Source organism: Trichechus manatus, unplaced genomic scaffold, assembly GCF_000243295.1.
Source record: "Trichechus manatus latirostris isolate Lorelei unplaced genomic scaffold, TriManLat1.0 scaffold00047, whole genome shotgun sequence".
Lineage (NCBI taxonomy): Eukaryota > Metazoa > Chordata > Mammalia > Sirenia > Trichechidae > Trichechus > Trichechus manatus.
The window spans coordinates 13,460,751-13,479,194 of NW_004443983.1; the positions used below are offsets into that span (position 1 = coordinate 13,460,751).

The following is an 18,444-nucleotide window of genomic DNA, read 5'->3' on the forward strand; positions in this document are numbered from 1 at the left end:
GAAGGGAGAGGGTTGACATGTTGTGGGATTGTTAACCAATGTCATAAAACAATATGTGTTCTACTGTTTCATGAGAAACTATTTGTTCTGTAAGCCTTCACCTGAAGTACAATAAAAAAAAAAATTTACTATATCTAGAATTTGTTTTTGAGTTATCACTGTGAATGAATCATGCATATAAATGAAAATAGAATCAGATTTTATTACTGTACATATATATAGAGGACTGTTATTGTACAAGGTAGTCAGACAAAACAAAGTACACAAAAATGAGAAGGGGATTCAATGAATGTATAATCTGAAATAACATTCCTGAGTAGAGTCTCCTGCAAAAATATCTAGATTCAGGGTTTAGGATAAACAGGTTTAAGGAAGAAAAATGGAAAGGAAAAGTCATTTCTGAATGGGGTCAAGATGAATAAGCTGAACAAAAGGCTGAAACATTCCTTTATTGAAAAATGCCTAAAAATGAAATAAGAAAATATAAGCTGGAGTCTTCTCAAATAAAAATGGCACACAGAGTATTACAAATAACTAATTAAACAGACCCATAGGAAAGATTCTAGGGGAGTTTGGAGAATAATATTAATAAGGTTTTGGTATGGCCATTTATTCAGTCTTCATATGTCAGCTCAAACTTACTTACTTCCTTAGGTTCCCCTGGTATAAGCTTTCATAGCACCGTGTAGCTCTCCTTATAGCACTTATTACAGTTTATAATTATATATTATGTGCATGATTTATGAATAACTGTGACCACCCTAGACTGTAAGTGTCACCATTATAATATGCCCGGGCCTTACACAGAACTCGATCAATTAGTATTTCCTGGAAAATAATATCAATAAAGTTTTTTGTATGACTTTGTTTTATTGTTAAGAAAAAAGTCTCATAAGTCTCTATTTGTATATGAGGGACACAGAAAATGACATAACAGTTTCATTTTGACTTCAAGGTACTTACTGCTCTCCCTTGAGTCCTTAAATGGTAGGACTACAATGGCAAAAAATTATCCTAAATATACAATGCCAAGACCACAAACTTGGAATTAACTGTCATCCAAACAACTGGATTACTATTCACTTTCACTTAATCTCCCTTAAGACCCATAGCATGAATTTAAAAGACAGTTTAAAGAGTCAAGACATTGTGGCAACAAAAGAAAATGAACCTAACCAGTACATTCAGAGAATAAAACCATCACCTCAAAGTAAAACTTAGCACAAGATAGATATCCAATAAGTATCTGTTAAATGAGTTAATGACTTGATACAACGAACCACCCAGTTTTACATGGTAATTACTCACAACCTTCAACTTTCCTTTATTGGTAAGAAGGAGCTCTCTTAAATCTCTAATTGTGTGTACGAAAGTATATAACATGGTTTTGCTCACAATTATATCCCAGGACCTTACATGGTACTCATTCAATTAGTATTTTCTGAATGAATAAATGAATAAAAGATGATGCTAGGTCATTACATTGAGGATTTTTCCTCCAAGCTTTCAAAGCATTTATTATGTTGTTATTTAGTTCATCACCCTATGTTAATTTGGATTTCATGGTTCAATTAATCATCCCTAATCTTACATCTTTAATATTTATCTGTTCACAATTCTACTACTGTAACACATACTTAGGGTTTAAGCCCACTGAAGAGAAAGGCTATACATTCTTTAGTTCCATCTCCTTGAGTTATAGATGATATAACTTTGCAAAAATAAGTGTTTAGCAAATGAGTCTTAGATAAATTAATTATAGCAATATAAACTGGTATGCTCTTATCAATAATAGCATAAAAAATTATTTCTGAAGTCCTTTTGTTTTATCATATGTATTTTTGTTTTATCATAAACAAAAGCAAGGATTTGATTACATATTTACCTATCAAATGAAATGAAGCTATCTGAATCTCTATGAAAATCTACCAACATTTATGATAGAAAATAAACACCTTAGCACAAACTCTGGATAGAGTTTTAAATCAAATAACATAACAGGCTAGTAACCACATAACAGGTCAGTAAAAAACACTAGAAATACAAGGGATTCAGATATTCTTGTCCTTTTTGTTGGGTGCTGTCGAGTAGATTCTGACTCATAGCAATCGCATGTGACAGAGTAGAGCTGTCCCCAGAAGGTTTTCTAGGCTATTATCTTTATGGGAGCAGATCTCCAGGTCTTTTCTCCCAAGGAGCCACTGAGTGGATTCAAATCACTCGCCTTTTGCTTAGCAGCAAAGCACTTAACTGCTATGTCACTAGTTGTTGTGGTCGAGTTGGTTCTGACTCATAGCGACCCTATGTACAAGAGAATGGAACACTGCCCAGTCCTGCACCATGGTCACAATTGTTGTTATGCTTGAGCCCATTGTTGCAGCCACTGTGTCAATCCATCTTATTGAGGGTCTTCCTCTTATTCACTGACCGTGTACTTTACCAAGCATGATGTCTTTCTCCAGGGACTGATTCCTCCTGACAACATGTCCAAAGTATGTAAGACATAGTCTTGCCATCCTTGCTTCTAAGCAGCATTCTGGCTGTACTTCTTCCAAGATAGATTTGTCCGTTCTTCTGGCAGTCCATGGTATATTCAATATTCTTTGCCAACACCACAATTCAAAGGCATCAATTCTTCTTCAGTCTTCCTTACTTATTGTCCAGCTTTCACATGCATATGATGTGACTGAAAATACCATGGCTTGGGTCAGGTGCACGTTAGTCTTTAAGGTGACATCTTTGCTTTTCGACATCTTAAAGCGGTCTTTTGCAGATGCCAGATATTCTCAGTTTCATAAATTAATATATTTAATGCAAAATAAAAAGTTGAGGGGACCTCATACAATGAAGAAAGCAGTGCCAGGAGCAGAGCGTGTCCTTTGTACAGGGGTCCCTGCGCCAAGAAGCTCCTAGTCCAGGGGAATACTGAAGAGAAGTCTGACAGAATGGAAAAGGCTTCCCCTGGAGCTGACACCCTGAAATTGGACTTTTAGCCTACTTTGACTTTAATGGCGCTGTGAGAAGGGTCTGAAGCTACGAATCCAGTCAACTTCGAAGAGACCTGGACTGCGGAGCAGAAGCCGGCAAAGAAATGTCCTATCTTCTGGACCCACGTGTTCCCACTCCATGTCCCTTCAACATTGACGGGTTTTGTCATCTGCAGATAAGTTTTTACTTTGCTGATCTGCTGAAAAAGTTTGACCAAAATATCTCAACAAAAGATGGACTATGTTGGACTTGCTAAAAGGACTGTGACTAGACTGAATAAAATTTCCAGAACTCCTATGCAGAAGCTGATGGGTTCACAGACTGCGGCTGATCCAGAATCACGTGGAACAGAAATTAACTACATAAGACTGAGTAAACTAAAGGAAACTATGGGTTTTTTTTTAATATTGCTGATATTTTAAGGTCCTAATTTCTGGATATGAGAAATCATTCTTTTTTCTCCTAAATTATCTAACTAATGGGTAACTCTTTCTGTGTAGATATGTTTCTAATTTAGATGATTTCTTTCCAACTGATAGTGAATTTACATGGGCAATTACTGACGAATGCATGGACAATGCACTTCGGAAACTTTAGGATTATCTTTCAGTATTCATAGTAACAATGCTAGTAAATACTGGAAAGGTAATTTTAAATTGTTACACATTGTAAAATGAAAGTCAGAAGAAAATCCATTGGTCCAACATTCAGGGTATGGTTGGTAGCTTTAATTCCTACTTATGGTATATCTGAGTTGGAGAAATCTTTAAGAAAATTTGTCAGTCACTATGGGATAAATAACAGATGAGACAGAAGCACAACAGTGATCTCTGATCTCATAAGCCAAGGTGACATGAGATAACAAAACAACCTTAGATTTTTTTTTATTAGTCCAAGAAAGTGTAGTCTGCTGTAGACACGATATACATAGAATTGGACAACAAGCTACTTGATTACACACTGTCACACCCTTACAAACACCAGATCTATTTGGTTGGTTACCATCAGGAATAAGTACATGGGCTAGATCACTACTGTAAGGAATAGTAATATTCTTAGTCTACATCCTGATAGTATTAGGCATAATAAAACTTATCCTCTATTGTCTTACACATCTAAAGGGCAAAAGAAGGCCTCAGGCTAAAATGTTGATGTACATTGAGTCTGCTCACTCGGGCAATGCCATTGATGGGAACATCTCTCTTACTTAATAACCTGGTAAAGAACCAGATGGTATCCGGTGGAAAACCAGCACTGTGAGTTTAAAGAGCCTGCAATGGCCGCCATCTAAGAGCTAGACTAAGTCCAGCTATTGATCATCAATGTGTTATCTCCAATCTCCGATCTAAAGGAAGGACTGATTTAGGAAATAATATTGGAGTTATCACTCCCTCTCCTTGAGCTTACAGGATATGACCCAGCAGGAGCTGAGCCCTCACAGACTCACAAAGACACATTAGCTGGGCCCTGAGATAAGACAACAGATGGGACAATCTCAGAAATTATCTTAAGAAAGTTTTCACAAAAGGGCAATAAAACCTAACCCAAAGGACTTCTCACCTTTTGTCTTTTTCTATTAACATTTAGTGAATGGGAATTTGTTCGACCAATGAAGACCCTCCTGACTTCATAACTGAAACCTGTACCAATGATTGTTAAGAAAGATGATTCAAAATGTAAGATTACAATTTCTGGCCAATCAGTGAAAAAGTGACACTTTAAATGATTCTACCCATTTTGTGATGTTGATACATACTGATGATTCTGTAACCTTCCTTGGACTCAGACAGACATGGCTGTGGCAGCGTGCTTGTCCGCTTTCCCATTCTTGCCTATTCTGTAATATTCTTTAGACTCGGGTAGACATGGTTGTGGCAGCATGCTTGTCTGTTTTCCCATTCTTACCTATTCTGTAATATTCTTTGGACTCAGGCAGACATACCTCTAGCAGCATAGTTGTCTGCTTCCCACTTTTGTCCTTTTGAATTTATGCCGAATAAAACTTTCTTTTTACTTTAAAAAAATAAAAATAAAAAATAAAAAGTTGAGATTTTCTTGCCTGAAATAGCTAAAAGTCTGCTAAAGTGGTAAAAGATGTAAAAATTGAAGTATGTGTGTCCATCTTGCTCAATCATAATGTTCACAGATGAAAAGAGTTTCACACCACATTAAAAACTAACTGTGACATGAACACAAAAATAAACCTTTAAAAAAATCGCCACCCTAGACTCATGTTGATAGCAGCAATGTTGCTAAAAATAATATTTGTGCATAAATTCCAAAATAACACATTTATCACAATTTCAATTTCACAAATAAATATCAGGAACCAAAAAGACATTTTTTAAATTAACTCTGCAAATTACATTGATATTTCTTACAAAGTGCACTTGTATTTTTTCTCAAAGATATCAAATGATTGTAAAAACACAATATTTGTACAGCACTTCACACCTTATGAACTACTTTTGTATAGATTCACTGATTTAATTTTCACAAAAATTTATAGGATATTAACCCCATTATACAGATGAGGAAACTTAGGTTCAAATGAATTAAATGACTTCCCAAACCAAAAAGCTTATAACTACAGAGCGGAGACTGAAACCTAAGGCTTCTGACTCCAAGGTCAAGCTCTTTTCTCTGATAATTTTCTCCTTCTCTAACAGCTCATATTACTTTACGTCTTTCTCTCTTAACACGTCTGTCACATGATTTATGTACAGATTTTATAATCTAATACTGGATTATAAACTCCTTGACAGGAATATTGTAAACAATCATTAGATATCTAATAATACATTTCTCTCTGTATTGCCCACTTCAAGGCAAAATGTACATAAGGAAGAAGCACAATAATTTTAGATCATGAATCTTTTCACCTACCCAAAATAAAAAATAATTAAAAACTCCCCAACACCTTAAACTCCATATTCAAATGCCCAAAGAGTTCAGCATTATATGGTGAAAGCTCATTAGAATAAAAATTAGGCAGTGCAAAACCTGAGGCATTTACTGAAATACAAGCACTCTCATCTTTAACAGAGGTATTTAATCTCAATGACAAAAGAAAGCTGAATAAAACCTTCAAAACTTAACTTTTACCAATGTCTATTTTTAGCATGTATTATGCTGTTCATTTTAGCCACCTAAAACAAAATGGTGATATTAAGGGAAATTGATAATTTGCAAGCTGATCTTTTCTTTTTTGTTAGTAAGAATAATAATCTAAATTCCTACACTTACATTTTAAACTAGAAGTATAAGGGAAGTATTACAGTCCTATTTACTATAGTAGTAGTATATTTACTATAGCAGTAGTAGTATTTCAAAAATACTATTTAGAGTTTAGGAAATAGAAGAAAATATTCACATAAATTGTAATTAATCTGTTCATATTTTACCTATAGTTTTCCTTCTACAATTCTCACACAATTTTATAAATACTGCCAGCATGGTCTCAAATTGTTATAAGGTAAGTTATCGGCATCCATAAATTAGAAGCACATACAAATTACAAGAGTTTGCCAAAGAAATAAAGAATGACATATTACGACTAGAACAGTGGGTTGGATTATGAAAGCAGGCAAATATGATTATAAAGTTGGTGTTTGAATACTAAGAAAAGTTAACAGTATCAAAATTACAATATATACTTTAACGGCATTAGTCATTCTAACACATCTAAATGGTGTCTATTTTCATTTAAATATAAGTTACTAGATATGATTGTACTAAGTTCCACTGAATTGCACTCTTTAAAATGGCGAATTTTATGTTATGTGAAATTCACCTCAATGTGTATGTGTTACTTAAAGCCCTCTGAGGTTATTTAGTCCATAAGACAATTAGCATCACTCAAGTCCCTGGACATAAACTGAAATTCTCTGGACAACCATCTTGAAAATTCATGCCATTTGAAAGAGTGGAGTAAAAATGACAGATAGAAGCATACCAATTCTTTCATATGCCAAACACATTAAACATTTCCTTAGTGGCTGTAGGTTAAGTAAATTTTAAGATTTTTCTCATGGGTTTAACGCTTAATAAAGAAAATGTAAACAACATAAGAAGTAGTTTAGCAACACTTAAATAAATTTTCCATAATTAAATTAGTATTAGAAGAAGTAAGGGAAATAGACTATTTTGTGCATTTTACATCAATTTTTATTATTAATGACTACAAGCAAGAGCTTATATGTTATTAGATGTTGTTGAGTCAGCTCTGACTCACAGAGATCCTATGTACAACAGAACAAAACACTGCCCAGCCCTGAGCCATGCTCACAATCGTTATGCTTGAGCCCACTGTTACAGCCACTGTGTCAGTCCATTTCCTTGAGGGTCTTCCTCTTTTTTGCTGACCATCTATTTACCAAGCATGATGCCCTTCTCCAGAGACTGGTCCCTCCTGATAACATGTCCAAAGTAAGACAGACGAAGTCTTGCCATCCTTGCTTCTAAGGAGCATTCTGGCTGCACTTCTTCCAAGATAGATTTACTGGTTCTTCTGGCAGTCCATGGCATATTCAGTTTTCTTTGCCAACACCATAATTCAAAGCCATCAATTTTTCCATCTTCCTTATTCATTGTCCAGATTTTGCATACGTATGAGGCAACTGAAAACACTATGGCTTGGGTCAGGCACACCTTAGTCCTTAAAGTGTCATCTTTGCTTTAAAGAGGTTTTTTGAAGCAGATTTGCCCAATGCAATACGCCATTTGATTCCTTGACTGCTGCTTTCATGGCTGTTGATTATGAAACCAAGTAAAATGAAATCCTTGACAGCTTTGCTCTGTCCATCATGATGTTGCTTACTGGCTCAGTAGTGAGGATTTCTGTTTTCTTTATGTTGAGTGCAATCCGTACTGAAGGCTGTAGTCCTTGATCTTCATCAGTAAGTGCTTTAAGTCTTCACTTTCCACAAGCGAGCTTGTGTCATCTGCATATCGCAGGCTGTTTACTGAGTATTTCTCCAATCCTGCTGCCACGTTCTTCTTCATATAGTCCAGCTTCTCGGATTATTTGCTCAGCATACAGACAGAATTAATATGGTGAAAGGATACAGCCTTGAAGCACACCCTTCCTGACTTTAAACCATGCAGTATCCACTTGTTCTGTTCAAACGACTGCCTCTTGGTCTATGTACAGGTTTCTCATGAGCACAATTAAGTGTTCTGGAATTCACATTCTTCAAAATGTTAACCATAGTTTGTTATGATCCACACAGTCGAATGCCTCTTCATAGTCAATAAAATACAGGTAAACATCTTTCTGGTATTCTCTGCTTTCAGCCAGGATCCATCTGACAACAACGAGATCCCTTGTTCCACATCCTCTTCTGAATCCAGCTTGAATTTCTGGCCGTTCCCTGTCAATGTACTGCTATAACTGCTTTTGAATGATCTTCAGCAAAATTTTACTTGTGTGTGATATTAACGATATTGTTTGGTAATTTCTGCATTCAGCTAGGTCACCTTTCTTTGGAATGGGTACAAACATGGATCTCTTCCAGTCGACTGACAAGGTAGCTTCTTCCAAATTTCTTGGCATAGAGGGGTGAGCACCTCCAGTGCTGCATTCGGTTGTCGAAACATCTCAATTGGTATTCCATCAGTTCCTGGAGCCTTGTTTTTCGCTAGTGCCTTCACTGCAGCTTTGACTTCTTCCTTCAGTACCATCAGTTCTTGATCATACGTTACCTCCGAAATGGTTGAACATCAACCAATTCTTTTTGGTACAGTGATTCTGTGTATTCCTTCCATCTTCTTTTGATGCTTCCTACATCGTTCAGTATTTTGCCCATAGAATCCTTCATTATTGCAGCTTGAGGCATGAAATTTTATTTCAGTTCAGCTTGAGAAATGCTGAATGTGTTCTTCCCTTTTGGTTTTCTAACTCCAGGTCTTTGGACATTTCATTATAGTACTTTACTTTGTCTTCTCAAGCTGCCCTTTTGAAATTTGTTCAGCTCTTTTACTTCATCATTTCTTCCTTTTACTTTTGCTACTCTACATTTAAGAGCAAGTTTCAAGGTCTCTTCTGACATCCATTTTGGTCTTTTCTTTCCTTCCTGTCTTTTTGATGATCTCTTGCTTTCTTCATGTATGATACCCTTGATGTCATTCCACAACTCATCTGGTCTTTGGTCAGTAGCGTTGAATATGTCAAATCTATTCCTGAGATGGTCTCTAAATTCAGGTGGGATATACTCAAGGTCGTACTCTGGCTCTCATGTACTTGTTCTGATTTTCTTCAACTTCAACTTGAACTTGCACATGAGCAATTGACGATCTGTTCCAAAGTCACCCCTGGCCTTGTTCTGACTGATGATATTGAGCTTTTCCATCGTCTCTTTCCACAGATGTAGTTGATTTGATTCCCATGTATTCCATCTTGCAAGGTCTATGTGTATAGTTGCTGTTTATGTTGTTGAAAAAAGGAATTTGCAACGAAGAAATCGTTGTTCTTGCAACATTCTATCATGTAATCTCCAGCATCGTTCCTGTTACCAAGGCCATATTTTTCAACTACTGATCCTTCCTCTTTCCAACTTTCACATCCCAATCACCAGTAATTATCACTGCATCATGATTGCATGTTCGATCTATTTCAGACTGCAGAAGTTGGTAACAATCTTCAATTTCTTCCTCTTTGGCATTAGTGGTTGGTGAGTGAATTAGAATTATAGTCATATTAAGTGGTCTTCCTTGTAGGCATATGGATATTATCCTATCACTGACAGTGTTGTACTACAGGATAGATCTTGAAATGTTCTTTCTGACGATAAATGCAATGCCATTCTTCTTGAATTTGTAATTCCCAGCACAGTAGACCATATGGCTGTCCAATTCAAATTGGCCAGTACCATTCCATTTAAGCTCACTAATGCCTAGGATATCGATGTTTATGCATTCCATTTCATTTCTGATGATCTCCCATTTTCCTAGATTCATACTTCATACATTCCATGTTCCAATTATTAATGGATGTCTACAGCTATTTCTTCTCATTTTGAGTCATGCCACATGAGCAAATGAAGGTCCTGAAAGCTTGACTCCATCTACGCCATGAAGATCAACTCTACTCTATTTTGAGAAGGGAGCTCTTCCTCAGTCATCTTTTGAGTGTCTTCCAACCACAGGGGCTCATCTTACGGCACTATATCAGATAACATTCTGCTCCTATTTGTAAGGTTTTCACTGGTCAATTTTTTCAGAAGTAGACAGCCAGGTCTTTCCTCCTGGTTTTTCTTAGTCTGGAAGCTCCACTGAACCCTGTCCCCTACAGCTGACCCTGCTGGAATTTGAAATACCAATGGCATAGCTTCCAGCATCACAGCAATACACAAGCCATCACGGTACAACAAACTGATGGACACATGGGGAAGAGCTTATAAGAACTCATATAGAGAGGGGAAAAACATGATCCTTAATGAATCACAAAACCAATTCACCTATGATTATCCTATTCAGTAATGAATTTCATTAGCACTATTCAATAAAATATGTCTTTAAAATCTCTGATAGCTCAATGTTTTAAGGCAATCTCAAGGGCCAATTTGAAAAGCATAAAATTGCTAAATTTAAATAGGTTTAGGAGAAAATAAAGAAAAATTTTGATAACATCACCTTATTTTTAGTTTTAATTTAAAATGCCTTTAATGTGCAAATTAAACTTAAAATATTTGAAACTAGGCATTTCAATATAATCTTAAAGTTTTTAAATTATTTTTAATTTAAAATTTTTTTTTAAGTACGTATTCCCTTAACGAGCTATAACATGCTATTAAAATCTCGGAGCACTGTAGTTAAGGGATTCAGACAGAAAAAAATTAAGTGCTAAAATGTAAGTGTTACAGGCATTTATCATAAACTATTCACTTTATTACACTTATACCACAATAAACTACATTAAAACATACACGTAAAACTAAGCTGGAAACGTACATCAGCAAATTGTATGATAAAGTGTCTCCTTTGTCCATCAGAATATACAGAAAGGACATATTCACCAGGTTTCCCATGACTCTCTCGCACCAAGAAGTCTCCTTGTTGTTTTAACAGATCTTGGGCTTCTATTCTGGGGATTGCACCATGGTACCAGTCCTGTTCTGCCAGGGGCTTCTCACTTACGGAGATCACATCAGAGAACTTGAACAAATACAGAGGGGGAAAGGAAAAAAAAAAAAAGTTAGAGAAAACAGTGATTCTTTTTCTGGTAAAATACACAGCAATTATAAATGCCTCTTCCATTTGTTCTTCTCCTTCATTGACCTATTAATTATACAATGAATCTAAACTTTTTGTAATTTTTAAAGAAAAGATCTACAGGCTGAAGTTTAGCACAAATACATACTCTTAAATGTTTTAAGTTTGTTTTTTTCTTTATTATTATACAAAGGTACACACAATATTAGCATTTAGAGTTAGCATTTATAATCTTAAAGTAAATCCACATATTAAAGCATATCAGCCAGAGAAATTATAAACAAAAAAGATATGGTCAGAGAAATTTTATTCCAAAACAATTTCATTTTTACTTAAAATAATACTTATTTCTTTTTATTTCTCAGTCACATGGGCTGGGAATTGTCCATGTCATATGTTCCAGAGGCACAATCCAAGGCTTTGCTGCTACTTTGCAACTGTGCCTTCCCATCCTTATCCTCACTCTCCTGACTTCCTTAACTGTTACCTCTACCACATGGCTGGTCCTGCTCCCTGTACAACGATGGCAGATAAAGCCTCGGGATAATTAGCAACATTGAAAACCACCAATGTGCAATTACAAACAAGTGGCAAATGCAGAAGAGGACCATCAGCCATGACCACAGCAGGAAAAGCAAATTAGCTGTTATATTAGGAAGCCAAATGATAATGCCAATTAGCAGAGATAATTAAGAGCTGACTATACTTCCTTGAAATGTTTCTAACTGATAGTAAACGGAATCACGTATTTTCTAAAAAGTAAAAAGTTGACTGATTTTTTTTTTCAATTGCCCACAAAAACAAAACTGTTCCAGATGATAAGAGTACTCTATGGGTAAGGTACAATACTTTGTATTACCTCTTAAGGTTCTCAAAATACAATATGCACCATGTCTCATTAGAAAGTAATTTCTAAGCTGGAGACATGTGGATTAATAATAAACAAAAGGCAAAATATTCCCATATGAGTTTTTCCACACTGATATTCTGAACTCTATCTAGTCCCACATATGGTATCTTTATAACAAACAAAAACTGGTTTTGAACATGGCCTTCATTGTTTGGTACCACTGAAGAGTCCTACAACTTACTGGTGAAATTCCAGTTCATATTATGCAAAATCCGTTTTCTGGTTTAAAAAAAAAACTGTGAAAAGTCTCAAACAGACGTCAGAGAAGAATCCACATTTTGGTTTCTACTTCGTTCACTAATGATATTTTTTAAGTTTTTTTAAATTGTGTTCTTAAAAATGAGTTTAAAGAACTAATTATATAAAGAACTAACCACATCTCTAAGAGGCAAAAAAGTTGCTTTTAAAAACAAATACATGATCCATTCAGAATTAATTTTTTTGCATATATTGATACTATCAATATGTTATCATTCTTAAAAGAGAGTAATCAAAATGATTAAATATGACTTTTCCAAAATTTTATCACAGTGTGTATCATTAAATACCAAAATTTCACTATAATAAAAATATTTCCAAGTCTCATTAACAGCGAAAGTGCTTTATTCATTTTTTTTCTCTGAAAAAAATATCACTATTTAAGAAATATATTGTAACTTCTTTGCAAAGAACACATTTGTATCACTGTCTCGAAAAAAAAACAGTCCACACGACAGGAAAGCATCATAGAGATGTTGTTTGCTTGCTTTCTTGTCCTAGTCGACCTATCCGCCCAAATGGTGTTTAGTTAGAACTGGGGGAATGTAGAGCCTGGAGAATTTATTAAGTCAGAGGAGTATTTACAGTACAAGAGCTTAGCAAACACTGGAGAAATCCATTTAAGATTCTGAAGGTGAGGAATATGCTTGGGGAAAAAATCATCCTGAGAGGATAGATACCTAAGCTTTTTGTTGTTGGTGTTCCTTTCAAAAGAAATGAATAGGAATGAAATGATACTTCTATCTCATAGGGACTGTACTCCAATTCTTTAGGTTTATTAATTTCTTTTGGGCAGGAAGGGAAGCTTAGAGATCTGTTATTCCCCATCCCCTAGACAATACTGTTATGAACTGTAGGCTAAGTTACTGTGTGTACATTCAGAACCACAGAGAAAGGTGACACATATGCCCTCCCTGAGTTAGGTCTTTCAGAGACTTCTCTGGAAGCATTAGAAGGAATGATTTTATTAATATGATATCAATAAAACCCTAATATAATTTAGAAAGCTTGACAGCAATAGGATGTAGGATACATCAGCAACAAAATTCAATATCCTAAGAGCTGTCATAAAATATTTCAAAAATGAAACAAGGTTTTTCACCTGAAATATCATATCTTTCTAAGCCTCAGTATGGGGAAATTTTTCCTTGTTGGTAATTTATCTGAGATTTTTGCAGATGTTATGAGTGGGAAAAACAAGTCTATGTTCTAAGGTTAAAGTTAATATAATACAGTTAATAAATTAAACTTTAGTATGATAGGCTTTCCTGATTAACTGGGCTAGCCATTTAATTATTTTCTCCAGGCTTTACTTTTAAAGAATATTCCAGCAAAAACATACTGAGTTTAGTAAAATAAAGAGCTTATTTGGCTTAGTGAAATAAGTGAAGAAATGTAGAGGCAGTACTAGAAAATGAAAATATGTTTTCCTGGGGAAATTAAAAAAGGTCACTTTTTCTCCTTACCCTCCAAACCAAAAAACCAAACCACCTGCCATCAAGTTGATTCCAACTTATAGTGTCCACATAGGGTTTCCAAGGCTTTAAATCCTTACAGAAGGAGGCTGTCACATCTTTCTCCTGCAGAGTCCCTGGTGGTTTCAAACGGCCAACCTTCCAGTTAGCAATCACTTTACCCACTTTGCCACCAGGCCTGCTTACCTAGTTCAGGCTAATTCCTAAGTAATGAAGATTTGTATAGCTTTATCTGAAACACTTGAGAAGAAAGATAAGCTCCTTTTAGAAAATCAAAGACAAAACTGCTTTAAAAAAAAAAAAGCCTGGATTCTATTAAAATTAAGCACCCAAATAAAAAACCATTTTAAAAAACTAGAATAAAACATGGAAAATAAACAAGTAAGCCTCTCACTGCGTTTGAACAAACTGAATAAAACTTCAACAAAAGGCATTAAAAAATATATTTTATGATTTTTTAATAACTATAAAATTAACATTTTATTCTCTTTTCTATTCTTAATTTAGTTATTAATTTACTATCTAAATAATGATTTATTCTAAATCTAATTTGGTAATTGACTGGGGTGAATACAAGTAACTCAGAATTTTAAACATGTCTTAAAAATTCCATAAAGTTCCCTTTAATTTTAAAGCTTTATAAACCAAATCTGTTACTGCAGAGTTGATTCCGACTCATAGAGGCCCTATAGGATAGAGTAGAACTGCTCCATAGGGTTTCCAAGGAGCAGCTGGTGGATTCAAATTGCTAACTTTTTGGTTAGCAAGCCGAGCTCTTAACCATTGCACCACCAGGGCTCCAGAGCTACATAACACTCGGGAATTTTAGGAGAGATAAGCAATAGAATGGCGCGCAATCAGAATTAACAGGATTACCAAACTCTTGTGCAAGGTAGGAAATACTGGTCAATTGAATAGGAATGTGCCTCATGGTTGTAAAAACTATTTTCAAAGGGAAATGTAACCAAAGGGAAGAAAAAATGTATTTTATGCCATTTAGCTTGATAATTCAACACAAAATGCTTAAGACAAAATGAAACCATGAACTGTTCTTCCCGCCATTTTTTTTTTCAAATTTCTAAATAGTTATGAATTTATTGAATGAGTTAAGTCTTAAAACACTGGAATATAAAAAATATTATAAATATTTGATCTTCAAGATCATTTGTCTTCAGGCTAGACAAACAGGATGTAAATTAGAGCCGTGGTTCAGTCTTTAATAGGCACTAAGGTCTATTTGTAACTGTACAAATTCTAAGTTTTTTGTAGCAAAAAAGTACAATTGATCATTTTCTCATCTACTACTATCTTTAACCAGAACAAAGACACTTTGGCTAATGTTTACTTTCTACATTAAAAGAGAAGAGTTCTAATTCATAAATTTCTTAATTAACAATTTTTTGTACATCTTGAGAACTTGAGTTTGTTTGGTCTTTAGCTAATAAAGCCAACTGTTGTCTAGCATAATGACTAGGTAGAATTTCATGCTGGTAAGAGATTAGCTTTCTTATATAATTCTTTTTGGAACTTTATTTAAAAAAAAAAAAGGATAATTAGACCAAACACCAAAATTACCTTATTTCCCCAACTTCCTACTTTTGGATTGCCTTTTTGTGCACCTTCTTGGGTCTCTAATAAGAGACACTACTTACAGTAAAATATATTTTCTTTACCTTTCATTTCTGGTCTAACACTCTGCTTCCTTTAATACTTTCTGGCTTCCTCTGACTTCTCGCTCTTTTTTCTGGCTTCTTAGTTCCCTTACTCTTCTTCTCTTTACTAGTAATCACTTTCTTTTTATCATTTTATTATTATTATCCATTTAATTTTCCGGGTTGTGCTTGTGACTTTTATTCATCCTCTCCCATCTTATGCCAATGCATTTTTCTATACTTTTACATTTTCAGTATCAAAATATTCTTTCTTTATGCTCATATAATATGTACAGTGTGGCACGATATCAATAATAATACCTCTTAGTCAATTAATTGTATTCACTGCTACTATTGTTACTACACATCTCAACTAAGATCATTACTAGATCTTTCTAATGATTCAGCATGTCATCATATATCAGTAAATTTAAACATTTATCATCAAGTTGGGACTGCCTGTGTAGCATACAGTATCAGTCTGACATGATCTCTATCATTTGTTTTAAGTATTTGAAAAATATATAATAGATTTGCTCCCTAAATGGTGTAAAGCATAGAAAATAAATCCCAATAAGCCCCTCTTGAAAACTATGTGTGATAATGCTACTGATTAAAAACCCAAAATTCAGAAAATCAAATTTAATTTTCCTCAACACGGCTAACTATACAGGAGAAGTCACTGTGTGCCAGTGAAATGATGTAAGAAACTTTCTATTTTCCTTTTTCTCATTCTTTGCATCTTAGTGCCTGGGCAAAAAAAAAAAAAAAAAGCAAAGCGCTTGAGAGTAATAGAAGACAGCTAAGGTTCAAAATGCATAATATTTAACCTGAACTTCGTAACAGACCTTGTTCGAGGAAGTACAAGGTTTCTCTGGTAGACTCAAATGAAAACACTAAAAAAGTACAAGAGGTATATTATGTTATGCATAATACCTACATTTGCCTATGTCAATGGTGGAAGCCAAGTATCATAATACTGACATTATAATCAATGTACAATTTAAACTTAACTGAATTATAATTTTCTAAAAAAAGCAAAGAAACAAATCTTCTTTACCAGTTTATTCTGTATAAAGAGAAGCATATCTTTATTTGCCAATATTTTCATTTTCTAAATTCTAGCACAAAGTAATTCTAAAATTAAAATAAGACTATGTCAATAGAATATAGGAAAAAAATACTAGTTTTAAGGACACATGAATTGAATAATTTAATAATTCTTGATGTCTAGAACAAATCATTAGGACCAAAGTATACTTAATTCTGATTTTATACAATATTTTTCAAAGAGTGTTACTAGCATGCAGTGGTTGTCTCGGTAGTATAGAATTCTCACCTTCCATGTGGGAGACCTGGGATCGACTCCCAGCCAATACACCTCAAGCACAGCCACAATCAGTCTGTCAGTGGAGGCTTTTGTGTTGCTAGGATGCTGAATGAATTTCAGCGGCGCTTCCAGAATAAGACTAGGAGAAAAGGCCTGCTGATCTACTTCTGAAAAATAGGCCAATAAAAACCTTGTGGTTCATAGTGGTCTGATCCCATTGTGCATGAGGTCCCCATGAGTCAAGGGGCTACTCAACAGCAGCTAACAACAACAATACACTCCACAGATCAGTAACACAACCAGCATTCACAGGGGGCTGTAAAATGAACAAGTGGTTTGCTCGACAACTTATTGTAGATTATGAAGTAAAAAGATGGCTCTGAAGATGGCCGTGAAGAAGGGACATTTTTCTTGACATGTATAAAACAGATCTCATTAAATATAATGTGTTCTGAAAGAGGTCCAAATGAAATGGATCTCAATATTGTCAGTAGGCTGCCAGATTATGCAATTAATTGCATCTAGCACCTCTAGCCTTGGCTTCTGAGGCAGTCTCTGAGAAGTAGTTGTTAATACAAAATTATAACTGCTTGAAGCCTAGGAAGATGATAGATGTGGAGTTGGTCTCAGTGCTGAGGTACTAATGACAGCTTATTTGACTCTTTTAGTAGAATGAAGAAAGAGTACACACTTGGAGCTGATGCAATATATTAAAGACTACCTTGATAACAGCAATAAAAACATCTGCCATCAGATATGATATTCAGCTAAAGCCACATTCATCTATAAGTGAATTATCTTACATTCTTCCCTCTTTCAAGAGCGTTAATCTAAGTCCCAAAAGACTTTCTTTAAAGGTCGCTTTACATTTTAACCACACTGTTAAAAATGTTGAGTCAAATAGCTATAGCAAGTGTCACTTGGAAATACTATTATGATTAATTCTAACTTCATTTCCCTAAGCTTTATTTTATCTGAAAATATGCTTTGATGTACTAAGTTTTGTATGGTCATTTGAATAAAGAAATAATGATTCATAGTTATTGATTTTTTTAAGGTTTTAACTTAAATATGCTTCCACATGCAAAAGAATAAATTTAGACCCCTACCTCAGGCTGGATATAAAAATTAAATGGATCAAAGACCAAAACAGAAGAACTAAAAGCTATAAAGCTCTTAGATGGGAACATAGCTGAAAATCCTCATGACTTTGGATTAGATAACTGTTTTTTAGATACGACATCAAAAGCACATGCAATCAAAAAAAAACAGATAAACTGGATTTCATCAAAATTAAAAACTTTTGTGTATCAACAGACATTAGCAAGAAAGTGAAAAAACAGTATATAAAATGTGACAAAATATTTGCAAATAATATATCCAATAAGAGTCTAGTATCCAGAATAGATAAAGAACTCTTGCTGTTGCTGTTAGCTGCCATTGAGTTGGCCCCCGACACATGACAACCCTGTGCACAAAGGAATGAAAAGCTGCCAGGTCTTGTGCCATCCCCATGACTGCTTGTGGATCACACCATTGTGACCCACAGGGTTTTCAATGACTGATTTTCAGACGTATATCACCAGGGCTTTCTTCCTAGTCTCTCTTGGTCAGAAAGCT

At 34.8% G+C, this 18,444-nt stretch overlaps 1 protein-coding gene across 11 annotated transcripts in view; it reads right to left on the bottom strand.

Annotated features, from left to right (window-relative positions):
• FER (FER tyrosine kinase) overlaps nucleotides 1-18,444 on the bottom strand; it is a 492,503-nt gene that overhangs the window by 242,523 nt on the left and 231,536 nt on the right. For 10 of the 11 annotated variants that reach the window (XM_023731992.1, XM_023731994.1, XM_023731996.1 and 7 more), the window contains one exon: nucleotides 10,939-11,142. In XM_023731992.1, coding sequence (XP_023587760.1) covers nucleotides 10,939-11,142 — 204 coding nt within the window. The remainder of the gene's footprint in view (nucleotides 1-10,938; nucleotides 11,143-18,444) is intronic. The other variant, XM_023731998.1, reaches the window with a different exon arrangement.